Below are 21,414 nucleotides of genomic sequence, written 5' to 3'. Positions count from 1 at the left end.
GCATGTGGTGTGAACTGGCCCCTAACCCTATGATCAACCTAAATGTTAGCCCTTTCCCAGCCAGTGTCATTAGTACAGTGACCGTGTATAGTATTATCACTGTATTGGTGTCCCTGGTGATATCAGTAGCAGTTAGTCAGTTCCCACCCAGGATAAGTTAGTGTCAGATTGCCCACCGCACCATCTTAGTCCCACTATAAGTTGCTGATTTACAGCCATTAGTAATACATAAAAAAAAATGAATTCTAGTATTTATACCATAGTTTGTTGTTATTGGGATTTTCACCAAAATTTATGACAATTTGTTTTTTTTTTATTGGCTATGTATTATAGCAGAAAGTAAAAAAAAAAAAAATGTATGATTCTGTTATGTGAAAGAAAAGCAAAGTGCAAACAGGGGTCTCATGCAAACTCTACGCGGAGTGTGTCCTTGTAGGAGTTTATGTTACCACTCTCTTATACTTGTTTTCTGCTAGCTTCTGCAACTTTCTGGCTAATACCTCCTCCCTTGCCTATTTTTTTCTTTTTGCTTTATGTTTTCATTTAAAATGTATGTAATGGATGAAATTTCAGTCATAGATTGTGAATAATTTGTCTAGTACATAATCTATCTGGAACCTTGAATCTTTAATGACCTTAGCTATCTCTCTGCTGCAGTGGTCTGGAGAAAATCCCCATGACCAATGCCATTTGTTTCACAGGAAGGCTTTTTTTTTCCTCCATGTCTATTACTAGAATATTATATCTTTCATAGAACCATAGAAAATTGGTATGAAATCAATGTAAGTGCAAAATCATGAAGAATCTGAAGACACTCAGAAGTCTTTATGTGTGAAGAACGTCTGACCACAAAGGTCTGTTTTGTGGAAAAGGCTATGCCAGCACATCTAGGAAAGATGCATGATGAACTTTTAGCAACTTCTGCGATTTCAGGTCCTGTATACTTTAGTGTTCTTTTAATGTGGTACGGAAAGCAGCACGGTGGTTACCCAGAGGAGCCACAAAATTTTTGAATTATTGCAGAAGTCATGATCACAAAGGGGCAGGTCCAAGTTATGTGACACTTCATATTCTTAGCTGCAGGAAGCCCTGCTTACTACAGGATTGGACATTCATTAAGATTAGGCTTGGTTCACACTGTACACTGCATGTGAATCGCACAGGAACCACACCACATTCCTGTGCAATTTACATGTGATTCAGTGCGGTGCGATTTGAGCCCATTCATTTTGAATGGGCTCAAATCGCACCAAAGAAGTGCATGCACCTCTTTTGGAGCTGTACAAAACTGGACCCTATAGTAATTTCTACCATGCGATCTGGTGCGGTGCAGATAAATGACCTGTAACTTTGTAATGACACCTGCAGCAGATTGCAAGGAGCTGTGCTATTGCAATAGTGTTTCGCATAAGTGGGAACCTAGCCTTAGTAAACATCTGTATTGTACAGAAAACAGAGAGTAGTTATCTTTCTTATAACAACAAGAACAACCCCCACCGTGAAGGGGAGATGTTCTGAAATCCTAACAGTTTCTTTCCTAAAGTGACAATGCTGCTCCTCCAAAAATACAGTACAGTGAGTGAGCTTCATCACCCTTGGACAGGAACAGGACCGTCTTTTCGCATGGGCACGCTGGGCAGTTGCCCGGGGGCCCCACCTGCCCAGTGACCCCCAGCCTAGCATGTCTGGTTGTATAACCAAAAGAATGGCCGCCGGCCGGCGCTGCAGCTGTCCGAGTTAACGCCCGCTGAATCACGACTCATTATTGACTGACTGTCAGTCTGTCAGGTGACGTCACGTGAGATGGCTGCCGCTGTTGCTTGTGGGAGTTGTAGTCCGCGGCGGCGGCTACGTGTTCAAGCTCCCTGATCCCGGGGGGGGTGGAGTCAGTCACTCTGAGGAGAGCAGCGCAGCCAGCCTACTGCGTGCTACAAATCCCATCGCCGCCGCAGTCGGATATTTTGCCTGCCTCTGCCACAGGAAACGGTAGGTAAATCAAGGAGTTGTTTTATTGGGCAAATAGTGTGGCAGTGGCAAGAGTGGGTAAACTGCTAAAAAACCCTGATACTTGACATTTCTGTTCTTCTGTCCAGTAATCCAGCCTCCAGGATCCTTGAATATTGGTGCGCTTTTCTCCTGCAAACAACTTCCTGGTCACAGCAGCCTCCTTCTCCATCCCAATCCCCACTATTGGTTTATTACTTTGATAGGACGCTCCATACATTTTTTGCAATCCGACTGTACTGTTTTTATACAGTTTTAGACTGATCAAAACTATGTAATTATGAGGGCCTACGTAAACGAACCAATCAATCTGTATCAAACATGCCCTATATAGATCTATAGTTGTTAGTACGTCTAAAGTAGATTGTCCTCAGATTATAATTTTGTATGGTTATTCTGGTCCTGGGGCACTGTTTTCTTCTTTTTTATATTTTACAAGTCCTAGGGTACTGTTTTTTTTTTTTTATTACCTTTGCCAGCTCCTTTACCTTCTGCATGTCCCAGGGGTACTTTTTTTTTTTTTTTTTTTTTTTTTTTTTTATCTTCTACCGGTCTTGGGATACTGTGTTTTATTACCTTCCATAAGTCCTGGGGTACGTGATTGTGTAGACAGGGCCCCAGTGCACTGTATTGCCCGGGGGCCTATAATGCTCTTAAGATGGCACTGGACAGGAAGTGTGTTACTGGCATGATCACCAGACGACAACAAAGTAAAAAAAAAGAAAATGAATGCAGCCACCATATCTAAGGACCTGTAAACTTCATATAGTACATTTTGTTCTTGGTTTTCAAATACATTGGTTGTAATTATTGTATTTTCTCATGCCTATGAGCTGAAAACACTGCAAGATAAATGTAAGATCTTGTAGTGAGAATGAGTCCTTAGGCCTCATACACACACTGGATGTTTTTACAGCTGCTGTTTTTAGCTTCAGACATTTTTTTTTCTGCAGCCAGTAAAATCCCCAGCATGTTATACTACAGTATGTGTCCATGCACACATAGGAGCTTATTTACTAAAGCTGGAGAGTACAAAATCAGGCTCACTTCTGCATAGAAACCAATCGGCTTCTAACCTCAGCTTGTTCAATTAAGCTTTGGCAATAAAACCTGGAAGCTGATTGGCTTCTATGCAGAAGTGAGCCTGATTTTGCACCCTTTAACTATAGTAAATAAACCCCCCAGGCTGTTATCAGTGTTTTTTGGCAGGGGCGTTTTCTGGCTAGAAAAAACCCCCAGAACTAGTGTGTTCTAAGAGGTGTTTTTTCAGCTGTAAAAATGCTCTAACTCTAATAAAAGCTTAAAAACGCGACTATTCTGCGTTTATCAACATTTTTAAACCATAGGCTTCTGTGGGAGTATAGTTTCACTAAAAAAAAAGCTAAAAAATCATGCTTCAAAACTCATTCTACAGCTAACGCTACTGGCGTTTTTATAACGTTCAATGTGTATGAGGCCTTATAGCAGGGATCTTCAAACGACGGCCCTCCAGCTGTTGCGGAACTACACGTCCCATGAGGCATTGTAAAACTCTGACATTCACAGACATGACTAGGTATGATGGGAATTGTAGTTCCTGAACAACTGGAGGGCCATAGTTTGAAGACCCCTGCCTTATAGTGATTAAAGTTGATCTATAGTTAAGTGGGGTGCCTAGAATTTTTTTTTAACCACTTGCCGACCAGCTGCCGCTGTTTTACTGCGGCAGAATGGCACGGCTGGGCGAAACAACATTATGTTACATCACTTCGCCCTGTGGCCACTAGGGGCGCGCGCCCGCTACTCTCCCACCGGAGCCGATGCGAGTGCCCGGCAGTCACGATCACCACCTGGCTCCCGTGATCGCTGCTGACACACGGAGTACCGAGATCTGTGTGTGTAAACACAGTTTCCGGTTCTCTGAGGGGAGAAGAGACAGATCGACTGTTCATACAGAGTATGAACAGCGATCTGTCATCTCCCCTACACAGTCCCCTCCCCCCTTCAGTTAGAACACACACTAGGGAACACAACCCCTTGATCGCTCCCTAGTGTTAACCCCTTCCCTGCCGGTGACATTTTTACAGTAATCAGTGCATTTTTATAGCACTGATCGCTGTATAAATGACAATGGTCCCAAAAATGTGTCAAAAGTGTCCGATGTGTCTGCCATAATGTCGCAGTCCTGATAAAAATCGCAGATCGCCACCATTACTAGTTAAAAAAATAATAATAAAAATGCCGTAAAACTATCCCCTATTTTGTAGATGCTATTACTTTTGCGCAAACCAATCAATATACGCTTATTGCGATTTTTTTTTTTTTTTTTTTTTTTTTTTACCAAACATATGTAGAAGAATATATCAGCCTAAACTGAGGAACAAAATAGTTTTTTTTTATATATTTTTGGGGTATATTTATTATAGGAAAAAGCAAAAAATATTGTTTTTTTTCATAATTGTTGCTCTTTTTTTTGTTCATAGCGCAAAAAATAAAAACTGTAGAGGTGATCAAATACCACCAAAAGAAAGCTCTATTTGTGGGGAAAAAAGGACATCAATTTTGTTTGAGTGCAACGTCGCACGACTACGCAATTGTCAGTTAAAGCGACACAGTGCCGGATCGCAAAAAGTGCTCTGGTCAGGAAGGGGTAAAATCTTCCGGGGCTGAAGCGGTTAATACCAGCAAAGAAGGGGTACCTACGTCGTAGCAAATTTGAATTGCGAAGGGCATTTCCGGCATTCTTGGGGGGGCACCACATCTGCCATTACCGTGTTATTCTCTAATCATACTATGCGATGTTATACTGTTTGTACTGTGATTAATATATTTTCCTTTCTTTCTTGTGGTATTTTACAGTGCCTTGCAAAAGTATTCACCCCCCTTGGCTTTTTACCTATTTTGTTACATTACAACCTTTAGTTCAATGTCTTTTTAATCTGAAATATATGTGATGGATCAGAACACAATAGTCTAAGTTGGTGAAGTATAATTAGAAAAATATATACATAAAACTATTTTTCAGAAATAAAATAACGATAATTGGCATGTGCGTATGTATTCACCCCATTTGTTATGAAGCCCATAAAAAGCTCTGGTGCAACCAATTACCTTTGGAAGTCACGTAATTAGTGAAATGATGTCCACCTGTGTGCAATCTAAGTGTCACATGATCTGATATTACATATACACATCTTTTTGAAAGGCTCCAGAGGCTGCAATGCCTAAGCAAGAGGCACCACTAACCAAACACTGCCATGAAGACCAAGGAACTCTCCAAACAAGTAAGGGACAATGTTGTTGAGAAGTACAAGTCATGGTTAGGTTATAAAAAAATATCCAAATCTTTGATGATCCCTAGGAGCACCATCAAATCTATCATAAGCAAATGGAAAGAACATGGCAAAACAGCAAACCTGCCAAGAGACGGCTGCAAACAGAGAGGCAGCACAAAGACCTAAGGTAACCCTGGAGGAGCTGCAGAGTTCCAGCAGAGACTGGAGTATCTGTACATAGGACAACAATAAGCCGTAAGCTCCATAGTGTTGGGCTTTATGGCAGAGTGGCCAGAAGAAAGCCATTACTTTCAGCAAAAAACAAAATGGCACGTTTTGAGTTTGCGAAAAGGCACGTGGGAGACTCCCAAAATGTATGGATGAAGGTGCTCTGGTCTAATGAAACTAAAATTGAACTCTTTGGCCATCAAAGAAATCGCCATGTCTGGCGCAAACCCAACCCATCACATCACCCAAAGAACACTATCCCCACAGTGAAACATGGTGGTGGCAGCATCATGCTGTGGGAATGTTTTTCAACAGTCGGGACTGAGAAACTGGTCAAAGTTGAGGGAAAGATGGAAGGTGCTAAATACAGGGATATTCGTGAGCAAAATCTGTACCACTCTGTGTGTGATTTGAGGCTAGGACGGAGGTTCACCTTCCAGCAGGACAATGACCCCAAACACACTGCTAAAGCAACACTTGAGTGGTTTAAGGGGAAATGTGTAAATGTGTTGGAATGGCCTAGTCAAAGCCCAGACCTCAATCCAATAGAAAATCTGTGATCAGACTTAAAGATTGCTGTTCACAAGTGCAAACCATCCAACTTGAAGGTGCTGGAGCAGTTTTGCAAGGAGGAATGGGCAAAAATTCCAGTGGTAAGATGTGTCAAGCTCATAGAAACTTATCCAAAGTGACTTGTTGGCTCTACTAAGTATTGATTTTAGGGGGGTGAATAGTTATGCACATTGACTTTTTCTGTTATTTTGTCCTATTTGTTGTTTGCTTCACAATAAAAAAAAAAAAAAATCATCTTCAAAGTTGTGGGCATGTTCTTTAAATTAACCACTTACGGACCGCCGCACGCCGATATGCGTCCTAACTTTCAAGAGGAATATCGTTATAGCAGCACCTAGCTGCCATAACCCCGGTATCCTCTTCTTCGGCCGGCGGTCCGCTTTCGATCAGAGTGGTCTCTGTGGCGTGAAATCACTTTTATCAGCGGCGGGAGAGGGGGGCCCCCCCTCCCACCGCACTCCAGTGCCCTCTGCTGCTTACTGGAGCCGTCGACAGCGGCGAAGGTGATCAGATCTTCACCCTTGCTGGGTATGGAGACGAGTGAGGAGAAGATGGCCTCCACCCGTCTCCATAACATTGCAGGGCGGAAGCGACGTCAAAACCTCACTTCCGCCCATTTCTCTTAAAGGGCCATTTTTTTTTTATATTTTTTTAAATGACGATTTTTTTTTTTTTTTATTGCATTTTAGTGTAAATATGAGATCTGAGGTCTTTTTGACCCCAGATCTCATATTTAGGAGGTCCTGTCATGCTTTTTTTTCTATTACAAGGGATGTTTACATTCCTTGTAATAGGAATAAAAGTGACACCATTTTTTTTTTTTTTAAATGGTGTAAAAATAAAAAATAAAAGGTAAAATAAACAAGAAAAAAAACGCGCCCGTGCTGCCGAGCTCACGTGCAGAAGCGAACGCATACGTGAGTAGCGCCCGCATATGAAAACGGTGTTCAAACCACACATGTAAGGTATTGCCGCGATCGGTAGAACGAGAGCAATAATTCTAGCCCTAGACCTCCTCTAACTCAAAACATGCAACCTGTAGAATTTTTTAAATGTCGCCTATGGAGATTTTTAAGGGTAAAAGTTTGTCGCCATTCCACGAGCGGGCACAATTTTGAAGCGTGACATGTTGGGTATCAATTTACTCGGCGTAACATTATCTTTCACAATATAAAAAAAAAATTGGGCTAACTTTACTTTTGTCTTATTTTTTTAATTCAAAAAAGTGTATTTTTAAAAAAAAAAAAAAGTGCGCTTGTAAGACCGCTGCGCAAATACGGTTTGACAGAAAGTATTGCAACAACCGCCATTTTATTCTCTAGGGTGTTAGAAAAAAAATGTATAATGTTTGGAAGTTCTAGGTAATTTTCTAGCAAAAAAAAAACAAAACAGTTTTTAACTTGTAAACAACACATCTCAAAAAGAGGCTCAGTCCTTAGGTGGTTAAATGATGCAAATCCTCAAACAATCCATGTTGCTTCCAGGTTGTGAGGCAACAAAACACGAAAAATGCCAAGGGGGGTGAATACTTTTGCAAGGCACTGTACATTATCTCTGTTAATAACATCATGTATATGCAGATTGAGCTCCTAAAGAAGCGGTGAATCACCTGCAAAACATGTTGAGCATGCCTATATGATTGTTACAGGGTGAACTGGTATCACTACCCTTTCCAGCTGCACCTTTTATATGTATGAATTCATAGAGCTGTTTTAAAAAAATAAAATGTCTATGTTAATTTAAAAAAAAACTTTATTTTATCTATTTGTGTATCCCAAGTGTCATGGTACCATTAAAGTCCACTCTAGCCTCAAACCACAAACAATTTCGAAAGTTGACCTATAGTTGCCATCGGTTTTGTGCAGCACATAGTGTTTTTTGCACATAGCTGCTTAAAGTGGAAGGCATATTGAGCTAATTGTGAAATACCTACCTTAGATCGAAACAGTTGCAGCGGTCCCCATACACTGATGTGACCGTCGACATGTCTCCCGGAGTTATTTCCGGGTTTGCGGGCTCCAGCGCTGTGATTGGCATTCCCGTGCATACACGCGAGAGCCGCCAGTCACAGCACAGACCCTTTAGAAACAGCACGATCAAACCGTTCCTTCAGTGCGCATGCACCAATGACGTCGGTGCAAGCGTATATGGTAAATATCTCCTTTTTAAATAACAATGTCATACTTACCTGCTCTGTGTAGTGGTTTTGGCCCCGCCCCCTGCTCTCTCCTCATTGGCTCATGCTGGTCCAAAAATTATTTGCTTCACTAACATGCGGGGGCTGTCAGCACTATATGAATTGTATGTGGCCTCAACTACACATAGTATACAGCGATGTGTTCCAGGAGCAAGATGGGAATTGTTAAGTAATGACTAAGTATATACACATCATCCGTATATTATTCACATAACTTTTGCTTTCTTAAATTGTGATTGTGTCAACATTTCTTGTATTACAATACATACACCCACTAAAGCTGGCGATACACAGAGCAAATTAGAGCCATGCAAATGCAGCCATTTATGAATTGGAAGAAAGGTTTAGCACTGGGAAACACTTTTTGAAAGATAAAAAGTGCATTTTATATTCAACTATATAGATCAGACCAAAAAGAGGGACAAATGATGAGGAAAGAGGGACTTTCTTCCAAATCGGAGACAGTTCCTCGAAATCAGGGACCGTTGGAAGCTATGCTCTTTGCATCCTCCTGTCCAATATCCTTCAATCTAAGAATCAAAAGAGCTGGACGAAAAATTGTTTGACCAGCACTGACTGCGTGCAATCAGATGCAGGAACTGCTACGATATTCTGATAGCCCCTAATGCCAGCTAGAATAGCCAACAAGAGAAATTCATCCTGTAGGGCTGAACAAGGAGAATCTTAGTGTAATGCCAAGTTTTGTTGAGGGGGAAAAAAAAAACATCCGCCCTGGGTGATCTATGTACATTGCAAGGATTTGCAAGCAGTCCTTCCTTTTCCTGTTCTGAAGAAAAAGCTGTTTGTTTCACCAGATGCTTTCCAGACTGATTCCTTAATAGGAGGATCTGGTTCTATATAACCACCTGGTGCATGTTCAGTGTTTGATTAAGAAAGTTGCAGTGTCAACATCCCTTTTGAAGTAGTTAACCCATAGAGAATATGTTACCAAAGAATAATTGCCTATTGGATGAGGTGTCCAAAAATGGGTACTTTTGCATTTTAGCATAGTCATCTGAGAAAATATGTGGGCCAAATTAAATTTTCAGGAGTGATCCGCATACTGGAGGTGGGCTTTTACCAACCCATTCTGAAATCTTTCAGACACTATACCCTGGGGCATAGGCGGTACAATAATTCTCCTGTGCTCAAGGGTGGTGTAATAGTGCTGGAAGTGTTACATAATGTTGGTGGTTCAAATGAATGCACAGGTTTTGCTGCCCTCTGAGGTTCGGGAAATGAACCCAATGGGAACACTGTAAAACAAAGCGAGGGCGCACCAACCTTGTGCATTACCCAAGTTGTATCTTTAATAATGTACCAAAAGAGATATACTCACAAACATGAAAATGATAAAAGCATTTCAAAGTCCATGGTAAAATCAAAACGAGGAAGAGGGGATCTCCCCTTAAAATGCGTCAGCCATCTTGAAGGTCTTCAAACGTGCTGAGAATAGTCTCGGTGACCTGGTTGCTTTTGCTTTTACCATGGACTTTGAAATGCTTATATCATGTATGTATTTGTGAGTATATGTCTTTTTATACATTATTAAAGATACCACTTGGGTAATGTGCAAGGTATGTGCGCCCTCTTTTCTTTGTTTTTCAGTATACCCTGTGGCATGCTGGGAGCTGCTGCATTTCAACCATCTGACCGGATCCAGTCAGAATCGGGGTACTCTCTTGCCTTTTCACAGTTGGGTTAGGCTTATAGCCTGTAATGTGTTCCTTTAACTCTCTCTCTTTGTGGGAAGCATTTCTTTCATAAATGCTATAACTTTCTTAACAGCTTTTTTTTCTTTGAGTTATTAAGTTGGGGCATTTTACAGCTGCATTGTTTTCAGATTTCACTCTAAGCTGTTGACTTGAAAGATGCCCTTTTTAATTTTTAACACATTTTTTAGGGTGAACCTTTGGGTCTGATATTGGTTTTAATTTTAAGGGGTACCCTGTACAAAAAAAAATAAGGGGGGGTGGTGGCTGGTGTAGCCAATCTTCCACAAGCTTCATACCAGAATACCAGATACCCAAGATACCCAAGCATGCGGCCTAGCTGGCCGGAAAGGAGTTAGCAGCGCAAGTAGCTAGCCTATGGTAGGTTACTTGTCTCCATGTTGATACAAACAAGGACCTCTTCCCAACATCCCTCTGGCCCAGTGAATGTGAGAGTCTGGAGAAGGAAAGGGAACATACCTCCCAACATTTTGAAATGGGAATGAGGGACACCTACTAGCAAATGTATGTAGGCATAGGACACGCCCCAAAACATTAAAAATAATAAATCCACAAGGGCTTTCTTTTACCACTACTATTTCTTTATATTGTCTTTTGATATTTACAAATTCAGTAATTTAGAATTTAGATGCAAAGGTTTAGCACTGGGAAACACGTTTTGAAAGAGAAAAAGTGCATATTATATACAACTATATGCAGGGCTGTCTCTAAGGCAAGGCAAAAGGGGCAGCTGCCCTGGGCCCTGTCATTGTGGGACCCAAAGCAGCTACCTCATACTTTCCAACTATCCTGGTTTAAATTCCCTTGTCCCGTGCTGTGTCCTGATATCTCAGTGTGAAGGGCTGCTACTAATGCTGCCCAGCTCTGCCCTAATGTGTACAGATGACTCACCTGCAGACCCTGTGTTTAAATGTAAATAACTAGCATTGATATGTAAATAGCCACAGACTGGCAGCATTCATATCTATATCATGCCCCCCTGAGGTCATATCCACCATCACCTATACTGAATGCTGCCCACTGGGGAGATGAAGAGGCATGCTTGAAAGTCCTGCCTGGAACGGTGGTCATTCAGCCTAACCTCAACCTGTTCTGCAAAGGCAAGCTAATTGGTGGGGGGGAGGGTAGTGTGGGATGTGCAGAGGTAGACAGAGAAGGAATTACAGTTTGGGGTGCACAGGTGAGCAAAGAGGGGATGTATGGAGGTAAGGAAGGTGGGTGCAAAGATAAGCAGAGGAGGCAGGTAGAGTTAAAGTGGTGGGGGGTTGGAGTGGAGAGGATGGGGGAGGTTTGGGGTGCAGAGGTTAGCATGGGTTTTAGGATGCAAAGGTGTACCGACAGGGTGTATAAAGATATAGGTCGCGTGTAGGGCAGCCCAATTATTTCAATGGGCTGCTTTATGCCCTAGAAATGCAGAAGAAAGTCCCAAACCCTTTTTCAAAATCACACGTCACATGTCAGCAGATGTGTGTGTGTCATTAACAATTAATGGCACTGCTGTGTATCTGCCAAGGGGCAGCATGTTGGTGTGGTGTCAGGAAAGCGATTTTGCATGCGTTCCCGACACACACAAATGTGAACTCAGGCTAAATGTCTGTTACGTTGGTGGTCAGTGTAAATCTTATCATTACCTTGGTGCTTGGTGTACAAACCTTTCATTCACACTAGTGGCCAGTGGGAAGGTCCCCCTTACATTGATGGTCAGTGTAAATCCCTCCTTACATTGGTGGTTACTGTGAATGCTCCTATTACATTAGTGGTGAGTTTAAACCCCTATTACATTGGTGGTCATTGTAAATATTCTCATTAAATTGGGGCTTGGTGTACAATCCTTTTATTCACACTAGTGGCCAGTGTGAAGGTCCCCCTCCTTACATTGGTGGTTACTGTGAATGCTTCTATTACATTGGTGGACAGTGTTGAAACTCCTCTTTATATTGGTAGTCGGTTAAAAAAAAATCAGCATTGCCATTGATCACACGCGCCCCTCCCCCCAGCACTGCCACTGATCCCAGGAGTTCTAGGATCCCTAGGATTTTTCTGTCTATTGATGGGTCCCCTCACCACCCCAGTCCATGGTGTGTAGGTAGGTGGAGAGCGAAATTGCATGATGGGAGGGGGGGCCAAGAAAATGTTTGCCCAGAGTCCAATCAATATTAAAGACGGCCCTGACTATATGGATCATACCAAAATCAGGGGGGAGAGGGACAGAGGGACATTGCTCTAAATCAGGGACAGTCCCTCGAAATCAGGGACAGTTGGGAGCTATGAGGGAAGGGTATCAAATGTTCCATTATACTTTCCTAATACGCAAAATAATTTCTACCTGTTTGGAATACCGACTCTACTGCTAAAAAGTGATATAACCATGCATTTAAGATCACGCTGTTCAGTCTTTTACAGTTTTGACTTCAAAAACCTGCTTGACCAACCCAGGCAGTTCTATCAGAGTGATTTGTGGTATTTAAAAAAAAAAAAAAAAACTGGAAATGTGAATAAGCAAATCATAAACACTTTTATTTTAGGACATGTCAATCACATCACTATTCAGCAAAACAGAAAATGTGGGTGTGAGGATATGATTGAAATGTGACTTGTTTGAATGCTATTGTAACTTCCTTCCCCGTTGTAGATCATGTGAGGCAAAGGAGGAAGTGTATACACAACAACCGTATCTAGACAGGAAGGGGGCACCCCGTGTTAGAGGAGCATGTCGTGACATAATGACAGTGAAAGATGGTCCGTGTATATATACTGTAGCTTTTCCTTGGATGAACAGTTAACTTTGGCTTGTCAAACACAGGATGCTCCTGGCCATTTCACAATGGTTTGTGACTGCTGCACCTACAAGTCAAGAAGCCACCAACCTCACACTATTCTCCAGACTTTCAGCTTCAGAGAGGCATGGGAACTATGGAAACGACACTACAGAAGACGTTGAAGTAAGTAGAAACCTCACGGGCATTAATCTTAAATCATTTCAAATATGTTTGTATTGTAGCACATGTTTATTATATGACTTGAGGTATGTTCATGTATTTCTCTGCACTTATATTAATGAGGGAGGAGAGAAAATAAATATCTACATACACTATACACAATTACAATCAGGGACGTGTGGTGAGGTCAGTGGCTGGTCAGGCACTGGCTAGTATCCGAGCCAGATACACACAGGTTACATACGGCGTGATTGTTAGTGACAGCAATAATTCTAGCACTAGACCTCCTCCAACTCTAAACATGTAACCTGTAAAAATTTAAAGCAACGCCTATGGAGATTTTTAAGTGCCGAAGTTTGGTGCCATTCCTTGAGTATGCGCAATTTTAAAGCGTATAAATAGGAAGGAACTAATGCGCAAAACCAAATTCACTCAGAAGGATAAAGGATGTGAGAAGCCGCCAGCATATATAAGTGTTCCCACACCGAAAGAAAATATGTATAAAAGGTATGTGGCGCTAACTAGTAATACTAAGTAGAATTAAGTGAAAAATAGTAAATGATTGAAACCCACTGACTGTCAGCAACTTCCACGGATGTGCTGCAGCCAATGTGTTAACAAATCCAATGTGACAAATCTTCACTAAAATGTTGAATAATGACCATACGTAAAAATTCATAAAGTGCAGACAAAAGTGTAAATAAATTTCAGAAGTGCAAATGGTGCAATACACAATCTAATAATGTCCAATATTTTCATAAAGTGCAAAGTGCATGGAACGCAATAAAGTGCAAAGTCCAAAAATGATGAAATTAGACTCCACTAAGGAGGGAGCAAATCTCCATATGGTAGTTCATAGAAAGAAAGAAAAAAGTGCATGTGCAATATATTCAATCGGTAGCCACTTCATCCAGTTACTATCACCATCCGTAGTGCGCCACTCGTTTCCCCCAGCCTCTCAACTCAAATGGAAACCCCTACGGGTCAAATCAAGCCTCGGTATGAAGTAAAAGCAGGATCCCAGCAATTGATTGACTTCCAACGATAACCATGGCAATAACGGTATTGGAAAAAGGCTTCAGGCTCATTGTCACGTACCTGATCGGAGTCTGAAGTGACGAGGTCGGCCTCCCTTGTATCTCCAACCCGGGTCCCGCTGAGAGTGGGAACAGAGGGACCCCAAGGAAAGGAGGAACACTAGTGCCTGTAGAAGTAACCCAGGAATCTTGAGGCAGATGATGCGACTTTAGGTAGGCAGGAAGTTGCAGCGGATCGCAGGAGCCGAGATGCAGGGACTTGACAGGCAGCTTGGAGCCAAACAGGAAACAGGAGCGGAGTCACGGGAATAGCCGGGTTCGGAAGCAGGCGGACAGCAAGGTACCAAATCATCAGGCGGAAGCAGAGTCAAGTAGGAAGCCGAAATCAGGAACCAGTGAATCAGGATATGGGAGAGTCCAGAGGCAAGGTCAGAGGAGCCAAGGTTCAGCAACGGATATCAAGCAGGCAGGTAACACAGGATACAGATACAGGAACAGCTGAAGATCAGTCAGCACCTGTCACAGTCAGTGTGTCCTTTAAATAGGCCATCTGGCGCCAAAGGGCCGCGCGGACGCGCTCCCGCGGGCGCGCCCATTCTTTTGCGCACGCGCATTGGCACGTCTGTGATCCGAAGAGACCTTCCTGAACGCATGCGTGCGCGAAGAGTCCTTTACGAACGTGCGTACCCGCGAGTGAACCCGGGACGCAACAGTTCTCTTACATTGCCCCCTCCTTACGGGCAGCCTCCGGATGCCCCTCAGGGGCTTCTTCTCTGGATGGTGCTGAAAAAATGCTCGTACCTTTTGCGGGGCATGTACGTTAGAAGCTGGTTCCCAGGAATTGTCTTCAGGGCCGTAGCCCTTCCATTTAATCAGAAACTGTGTTAGGCCATTCCTGGTTCTGCAGTCGAGAATGGCTTCTACCTCAAACTCTTCACTGCCCTCAACGAGCAGTGGAGGAGGGTTTTCTGTATCCCAGTTAGAAAAGGGTTTGGGTACTGATGTCTTCAACAAAGAAATATGAAAAACAGGGTGAATTTTGAGATTCTTTGGTAGGATAAGTTCAAAGGCCACAGAGTTGATCCTCCTCTTCACAGCAAAGGGCCCCAGGTATTTTGGACCAAGTTTCTTGGAGGGACACTTAAGTTTTAAATTAGCAGTGGATAGCCAAACCTTGTCTCCTGGATTCAGATTCAAGTTACCCCTCCTTTTCCTGTCAAAAAATCTTTTGTTATTAGCCTGAGCCTTAGAGATGGTGTCCTGAAGCACTTTATTGTTGGAGATGAACCAACTCAGTCTGTCTTGAACAGCAGGCACAGCAGAATCCACGGGTAATTCAGGCAAAAAGGAAGGGTGGTATCCATAAATGGCAAAAAAGGGTGTTTGCTTGGTGGCAGAGTGGATAGAATTGTTGTATGCAAATTCTGCTAGTGGAAGCAGAGGTGACCAATCGTCCTGTGAAAAAGAGGAGAAGCAACGCAAATATTGCTCCAGCGTCTGGTTGGTTCTCTCCGTCTGTCCATTAGTTTGAGGATGGTAGGCAGAGGACAGACGGAGCTCGATGTTCAAGACTTCACAGAGAGATCTCCAGAATCTGGACGTGAACTGTACCCATCGATCAGAAGTGATATTATCGGGAATACCATGTAGCCTCACTATCTCTCGGATGAACATGGAAGCAGTCTCAGCGGCAGACGGTGTTCCTTGCATGTGTAAAAAGTGTGCCATTTTAGTCAAGCGATCAACCACGACAAATATGGTGGTAAAGTCTTCAGACGGGGGAAGTTCCACAATGAAATCCATGGATATCATGCTCCATGGTTTCTTAGGCACAGGAAGACATTCTAATAGGCCCCAAGTCTTGGCTCGGTCAGTCTTATTGCGTTGACAGGTCACACAGGATTTGACGTATCTTTTACAGTCTTGAATCAAGTCTGGCCACCAGAAAGAACGGGAAATTAGGTTGATACTCTTGTGAATCCCGAAATGGCCTGCCAAAGGATGATCGTGGCAACGCTTCAGGACAGAAACCCTGAACTGCTCCGGGACAAAGACCTGTTCCTTATGGTAATACAGCCCGTCCTTGAGTTGAAGAGATAAGTCTTGGGAAGGGGGATGCTCCAACAACTCAGCTCTTATTTGGGACATCAGGTTGGTTTGGAGAAGAAGAAAGTTTTTGGCATGTAAAATGGTGTCTGCTTCGGAAGGATGAACAGGATCATGGAACATGCGTGACAGCGCGTCTAGTTTCCCATTCTTAGAACCAGAGCGGAAGGTTATGTGGAATGTGAAACGGGAAAAGAACAATGCCCATCTTGCCTGCCGAGGTCTGAGTCGTTTAGCTGTTCTCAAATACTCGAGATTCTTATGGTCGGTGAAAATGAGTATAGGGTGCAAGGCTCCTTCTAACAGGTAGCGCCACTCCTCGTAGGCACCTCTTAGATCTAGCTTGGAAAAAACTCGTGCTCCGCATAGTCTCTGAAATAATTCGGAATTAAGGGAAGTGGGTACCGGTTCTTGATAGTTATTTTATTAAGATCACGATAATCAATACAGGGCCTCAGTGAGTGATCTTTTTTCTCCACAAAAAAGATACCAGCTCCTGCTGGGGAGGAAGAGGCTCGAATAAACCCTTTTTCTAGACTTTCATCAATGTATTTGCGTAAGGCCTCTAGTTCAGGTTCCGAGAGAGGGTAAATTCGGCCGAAGGGAATTTCTGCCCCTGGTAGAAGTTCAATGGGACAATCATAAGTCCAGTGGGGAGGTAAGCTCTCTGCACTCTTTTTATTAAATACGTCCAAGAATTCATGATAGACTGTGGGTACTAATCTGAAGCGGATCTCAAGCCTTGTTGGAGTTTTCCCAGTGTAAATTCAGCAGTCTGTTGGAGGAAGGGGTCAGCATACAGCTGGGACATGGCTGAAAAGAAAGAGTCCGCGGAAGACAAGGCCGGATCATGGTGTTCTCTAAGATGATGAGCCGAGGAGAGTGGTTCATTTCGTAGGAGTGTAATGATAAATCCCACTTTAATATGCTCGGATGAGAAGGTTCGTGGTAACAAGGAAAAATAAAGTTCACAGGCATTTTGAAAAGTGCAAAACAATTTGCGATCCCCTGAAAAATGCTCTGGCAAGGGTACTCTGGGTTCAGGAGGCAGAGAGGTTTCGTTGAGCAGGCAAAAGTCAGTCTGTACAGACGTATTTACAAGTGCAAGGAGAGCAGATGCAGATGAGACACCAAGCAGATTCGGTAGACGATCTTGCATCTGGCCCAAGTCTTCCTGGAGATTTGGTACGGTATGGGCTAGTGCAGAAATTGCCCGGCAGATGTCCATAACAGGTGAGGCCTCCCTTTCAGACTCCATTGCTGCCTGACTGATACTGTCACGTACCTGATCGGAGTCTGAAGTGACGAGGTCGGCCTCCCTTGTATCTCCAACCCGGGTCCCGCTGAGAGTGGGAACAGAGGGACCCCAAGGAAAGGAGGAACACGAGTGCCTGTAGAAGTAACCCAGGAATCTTGAGGCAGATGATGCGACTTTAGGTAGGCAGGAAGTTGCAGCGGATCGCAGGAGCCGAGATGCAGGGACTTGACAGGCAGCTTGGAGCCAAACAGGAAACAGGAGCGGAGTCACGGGAATAGCCGGGTTCGGAAGCAGGCGGACAGCAAGGTACTAAATCATCAGGCGGAAGCAGAGTCAAGTAGGAAGCCGAAATCAGGAACCAGTGAATCAGGATATGGGAGAGTCCAGAGGCAAGGTCAGAGGAGCCAAGGTTCAGCAACGGATATCAAGCAGGCAGGTAACACAGGATACAGATACAGGAACAGCTGAAGATCAGTCAGCACCTGTCACAGTCAGTGTGTCCTTTAAATAGGCCGTCTGGCGCCAAAGGGCCGCGCGGACGCGCTCCCGCGGGCGCGCCCATTCCTTTGCGCACGCGCATTGGCACGTCTGCGATCCGAAGAGACCTTCCCGAACGCATGCGTGCGTGAAGAGTCCTTTACGAACGTGCGTACCAGCGAGTGAACCCGGGACGCAACAGTTCTCTTACACTCATCCAGTAAGGTGAGGACATATAATAAAGAGGGATGGCTCCATAGTGCAGTATTTCCAAACAAATTTATTTAAAAAAGTAGTAACTTACAGTTAAAATTCCTTAGTCCGACTACATGAGGGTACTTCCAGTCTCGGCCGCGACCGGAAGTGACGACACCTGGCTCCTCTCTGACGCGTTGCGTCACTGAACACGTGACTTCTTTAAAGCGTGACATGTTGGGAATCTATTTACTCAGTGTAACATCATCTTTCACATTATACAAAAAAAATGGGGCTGACTTTAGTGGGTTTTTTTTTGTTGTTTTTTTTTTTTATATATATATTTATATTCATATTAATTTTGTCCAAAAAAAGCATTTGAAATATTGCTGCGCAAATACTGTGTAAAATAAAAAGTTGCAACGACCACCATTTTTTTTTTTTTTTCAAATAACATTTTTATTTTGTTTTGTTTATAAAGCAAAAGATAGACACAGCTTGTGCGTTGGAATGTACAAGAATCAACATAACTGTCACAGTTCAGCTTATGCACATATTGTATCCAAACGTAGCATTGTAAGTGACATGCCATCACATCTGGTCTAACGCTTAAATTGTGACTTCTCAAACAGCATCTACTACATGCTATTATATAGCTAGTAAAATGTAGAGAGAAAAGAGTAAAAGAAGATAAGACAGATATTGTAGAGATTGCAGAGAAGAATAGGACTAGAGAGAGGGTAGGGAAGAAAGGTATGAGGGATAGAGGAAGGGATTTGACCCTCAGCTCAAGGCGGATCCTCATGGCTATACCATTCCTCCCAGACCTTATTGTGTGCTTCTAGCCTGTCTTGTAGTCTAGCTGTCATCTTTTCCATTAGTTCTACATCTTTTATTCTGGTATAAAGGTCCTCCTGGGAGGGGGGTGAACGTCTTTTCCAGTGAAGGGCAACCAGGCATCGGGCAGCCGTCAAGATGTGTCTTAGCAGTTTTTTAGAGGACTTAGAAATCTGTACGGGAGACACCCCTAGTAGAAATAGTTTTGGAGTCATTGGGACTTGCACACCCAGTAAGCGGGACAGCAATAGTTGCGTCTCTGTCCAGAAAGGGACAATCTTGGGGCAGCTCCAGTATATATGATAGAGAGTACCTTTTTCTCTTCCACAGCGCCAGCACCGATCTGAGCATGAGGGATATATGACATGAAGGACGTCCGGTGTCAGGTACCAAAAATAGAGAATTTTATATGAATTCTCCTTATAGAGGGTACAGTAGGAGCTCTTTGCCGCCTGAGACCAGATCGCCTGCCACGTCCCCTCTGGGAGCACCTCCCCCAGGACTTTTTCCCAGCGGAGCACGTACGCATGTTTGCCATGGGTGGTAATGGAGTGAGAGTTGAGCAACCAATAGATATCAGATATCAGGGCTCGGCGTGCTGTGCCTTCCAAGATTATGCTCTCAAAGGGGGATGGCGCTGAGAATTGGATGTTCGGGGCAATGGACTGGGCATAGTGACGTATCTGCAGATATCCATAAAACACGTGGCGAGGCAAGTCATATTTTGTCTGTAATTGGGCAAACGATAGCATTCTGCATGTCCTAGGATCCACCAAGTGGCCTAAATGAAAAGATTCCGTGTTGCCCAGGGGAGAGACATCTGGCGTGTTAGACCGGCAGGCAGGTCAGGGTTATAGAGAAAGGATGTGAGAAGCGACTGCTCTGAGCTGAGCCCATGGGCATGAGACAGTCTTCTCCAGAGCGACCTAAGTAGGGTCATTGACCCCAGGAGTTTCTCCGGGTCCACCTTCGCGTTGGCACTCCATAGCAGACTGTTTGGGTGTATAGGAGCTAGCCATATCTTTTCAATTTCCACCCATTTATTATATGCCCGTTGGGGAAACCAGGAGGTAATAGCCTGTAGTTGAGATGCTTGGTAATATTTCACCAGGTCAGGGAACGCCAGTCCCCCATCTGTTCGGGACGCAACCAGTACTGATCGGGGTATTCTGTGTCTCTTGTAGTTCCAGACAAAAACGCACTAGGTCTGCCTGGAGCTTCCGCAGTTGTCCATAAGGTACTGGAATGGGCAGTATCTGGAACAGGTACAAAAGTTTGGGGAGAATGATCATCTTTACAGACGCCACTCTGCCCAAGAGGGAAATATGGTGGGTTTTCCATTTTTGTATAAGGTCTCTTATGTGGCGGAAGAAGGGTGGGAAGTTGGCTTGATATAAGGATGCGTAAGACTGGGTAATTTGGACCCCTAAGTATTTCAGGGCTGAGGTCTTCCAATGGTAGGGAAAACACTGCTGTAGGTGTTGCACTTCTGCGTCGGGAATGTTAATTGGCAGTGCTTCTGATTTGGATGCATTAATTTTGTATCCGGAGAGGGATTTGTAAGTGTCCAGTTCGGCATGTAGATTCGGCAGTGATATCCGAGGTTGAGTAAGGGTAAGTATGATATCGTCCGCGAACAAGGCCAATTTAAACTCCCTCCTTCGAACCGGGACCCCCCTTGTGTTCGGATTTCCGCGAATAGACGCCACCAGGGGCTCTACACACAATGCAAACAATAACGGAGAGAGCGGGCATCCCTGGCGTGTACCGTTTGCTATTGAAAAGGCGGGGGACATAGCAAAAGGGGTCTTAACCTGGGATGTAGGGTTAGTGTACAATTGTTGAATGGCCCTTAGAAAGGCCCCCTGAAAGCCCATGTGCTTTAACGTGGCGAACAGGAAGGGCCAGCCAAGGCGATCAAATGCCTTTTCTGCGTCCAGTCCCAAAACCAGGGACTCTTGGCCCTCCCTGTTTGCCACATCTATCAAATTAATAACCCGTCTCGTGTTATCCCCCGCTTAGCGTAAAGGAACAAAGCCTACTTGATCTTTATGTATCAGGGATGGCAATATCGCATTCAGTCGCATAGAGAGGAGTTTTGTAAAGATTTTTAGATCGGAATTCAGGAGTGCTATCGGCCTGTAACTAGCGCAAAGGGCAGGGTCTTTGTCTGGCTTTGGGATTATTGCGAGGAAGGACCTCTGCATGTCAGAAGGTATGGGTGTTTGTTGGAGAAAAGCATTAAATAGTTTACACATGTGTGGTAGAAGGATAGGGAGAAAAGTTTTATAGTATTCATATGGGAGTCCGTCAGGGCCTGGAGATTTACGGGTGGGCAGGGACTTAACAGTAGAGGCAATTTCCTCCTCAGATATGTCTGCATTAAGTGAAAGAAGGTCCGATGCCTGAAGTCAGGGAATCCCACTACGTTCCAGATACTGGGTCAGTCTGTCAGTAAGTTCGGGGGAAGTAGTGTCATGAGGAATCTCAGCGTTATTATATAACTTATATAGAATTCCGCAAAGACTTGAGTTATATCATGGGGATGGGAGATTAGGTCGCCCTCCGTGTTTTTT

The 21,414-nt window shown here is 43.7% G+C and overlaps 1 protein-coding gene across 2 annotated transcripts in view; it reads left to right on the top strand.

The window, feature by feature from the left end:
* The window catches only part of SLC8B1 (solute carrier family 8 member B1), a 127,537-nt gene that overhangs the window by 32,234 nt on the left and 73,889 nt on the right, over window positions 1-21,414 (top strand). For both annotated transcript variants that reach the window (XM_073630206.1, XM_073630196.1), the window contains one exon: window positions 12,793-12,931. In XM_073630206.1, the coding sequence (XP_073486307.1) occupies window positions 12,794-12,931 (138 nt within the window). In that variant the 5' untranslated portion in view covers window position 12,793. The remainder of the gene's footprint in view (window positions 1-12,792; window positions 12,932-21,414) is intronic.

This window comes from Aquarana catesbeiana, linkage group LG01, assembly GCF_042186555.1.
Source record: "Aquarana catesbeiana isolate 2022-GZ linkage group LG01, ASM4218655v1, whole genome shotgun sequence".
NCBI lineage: Eukaryota > Metazoa > Chordata > Amphibia > Anura > Ranidae > Aquarana > Aquarana catesbeiana.
Note: the sequence above shows the minus strand (reverse complement) of the source record. Positions and strands in the feature narration are given on the sequence as shown.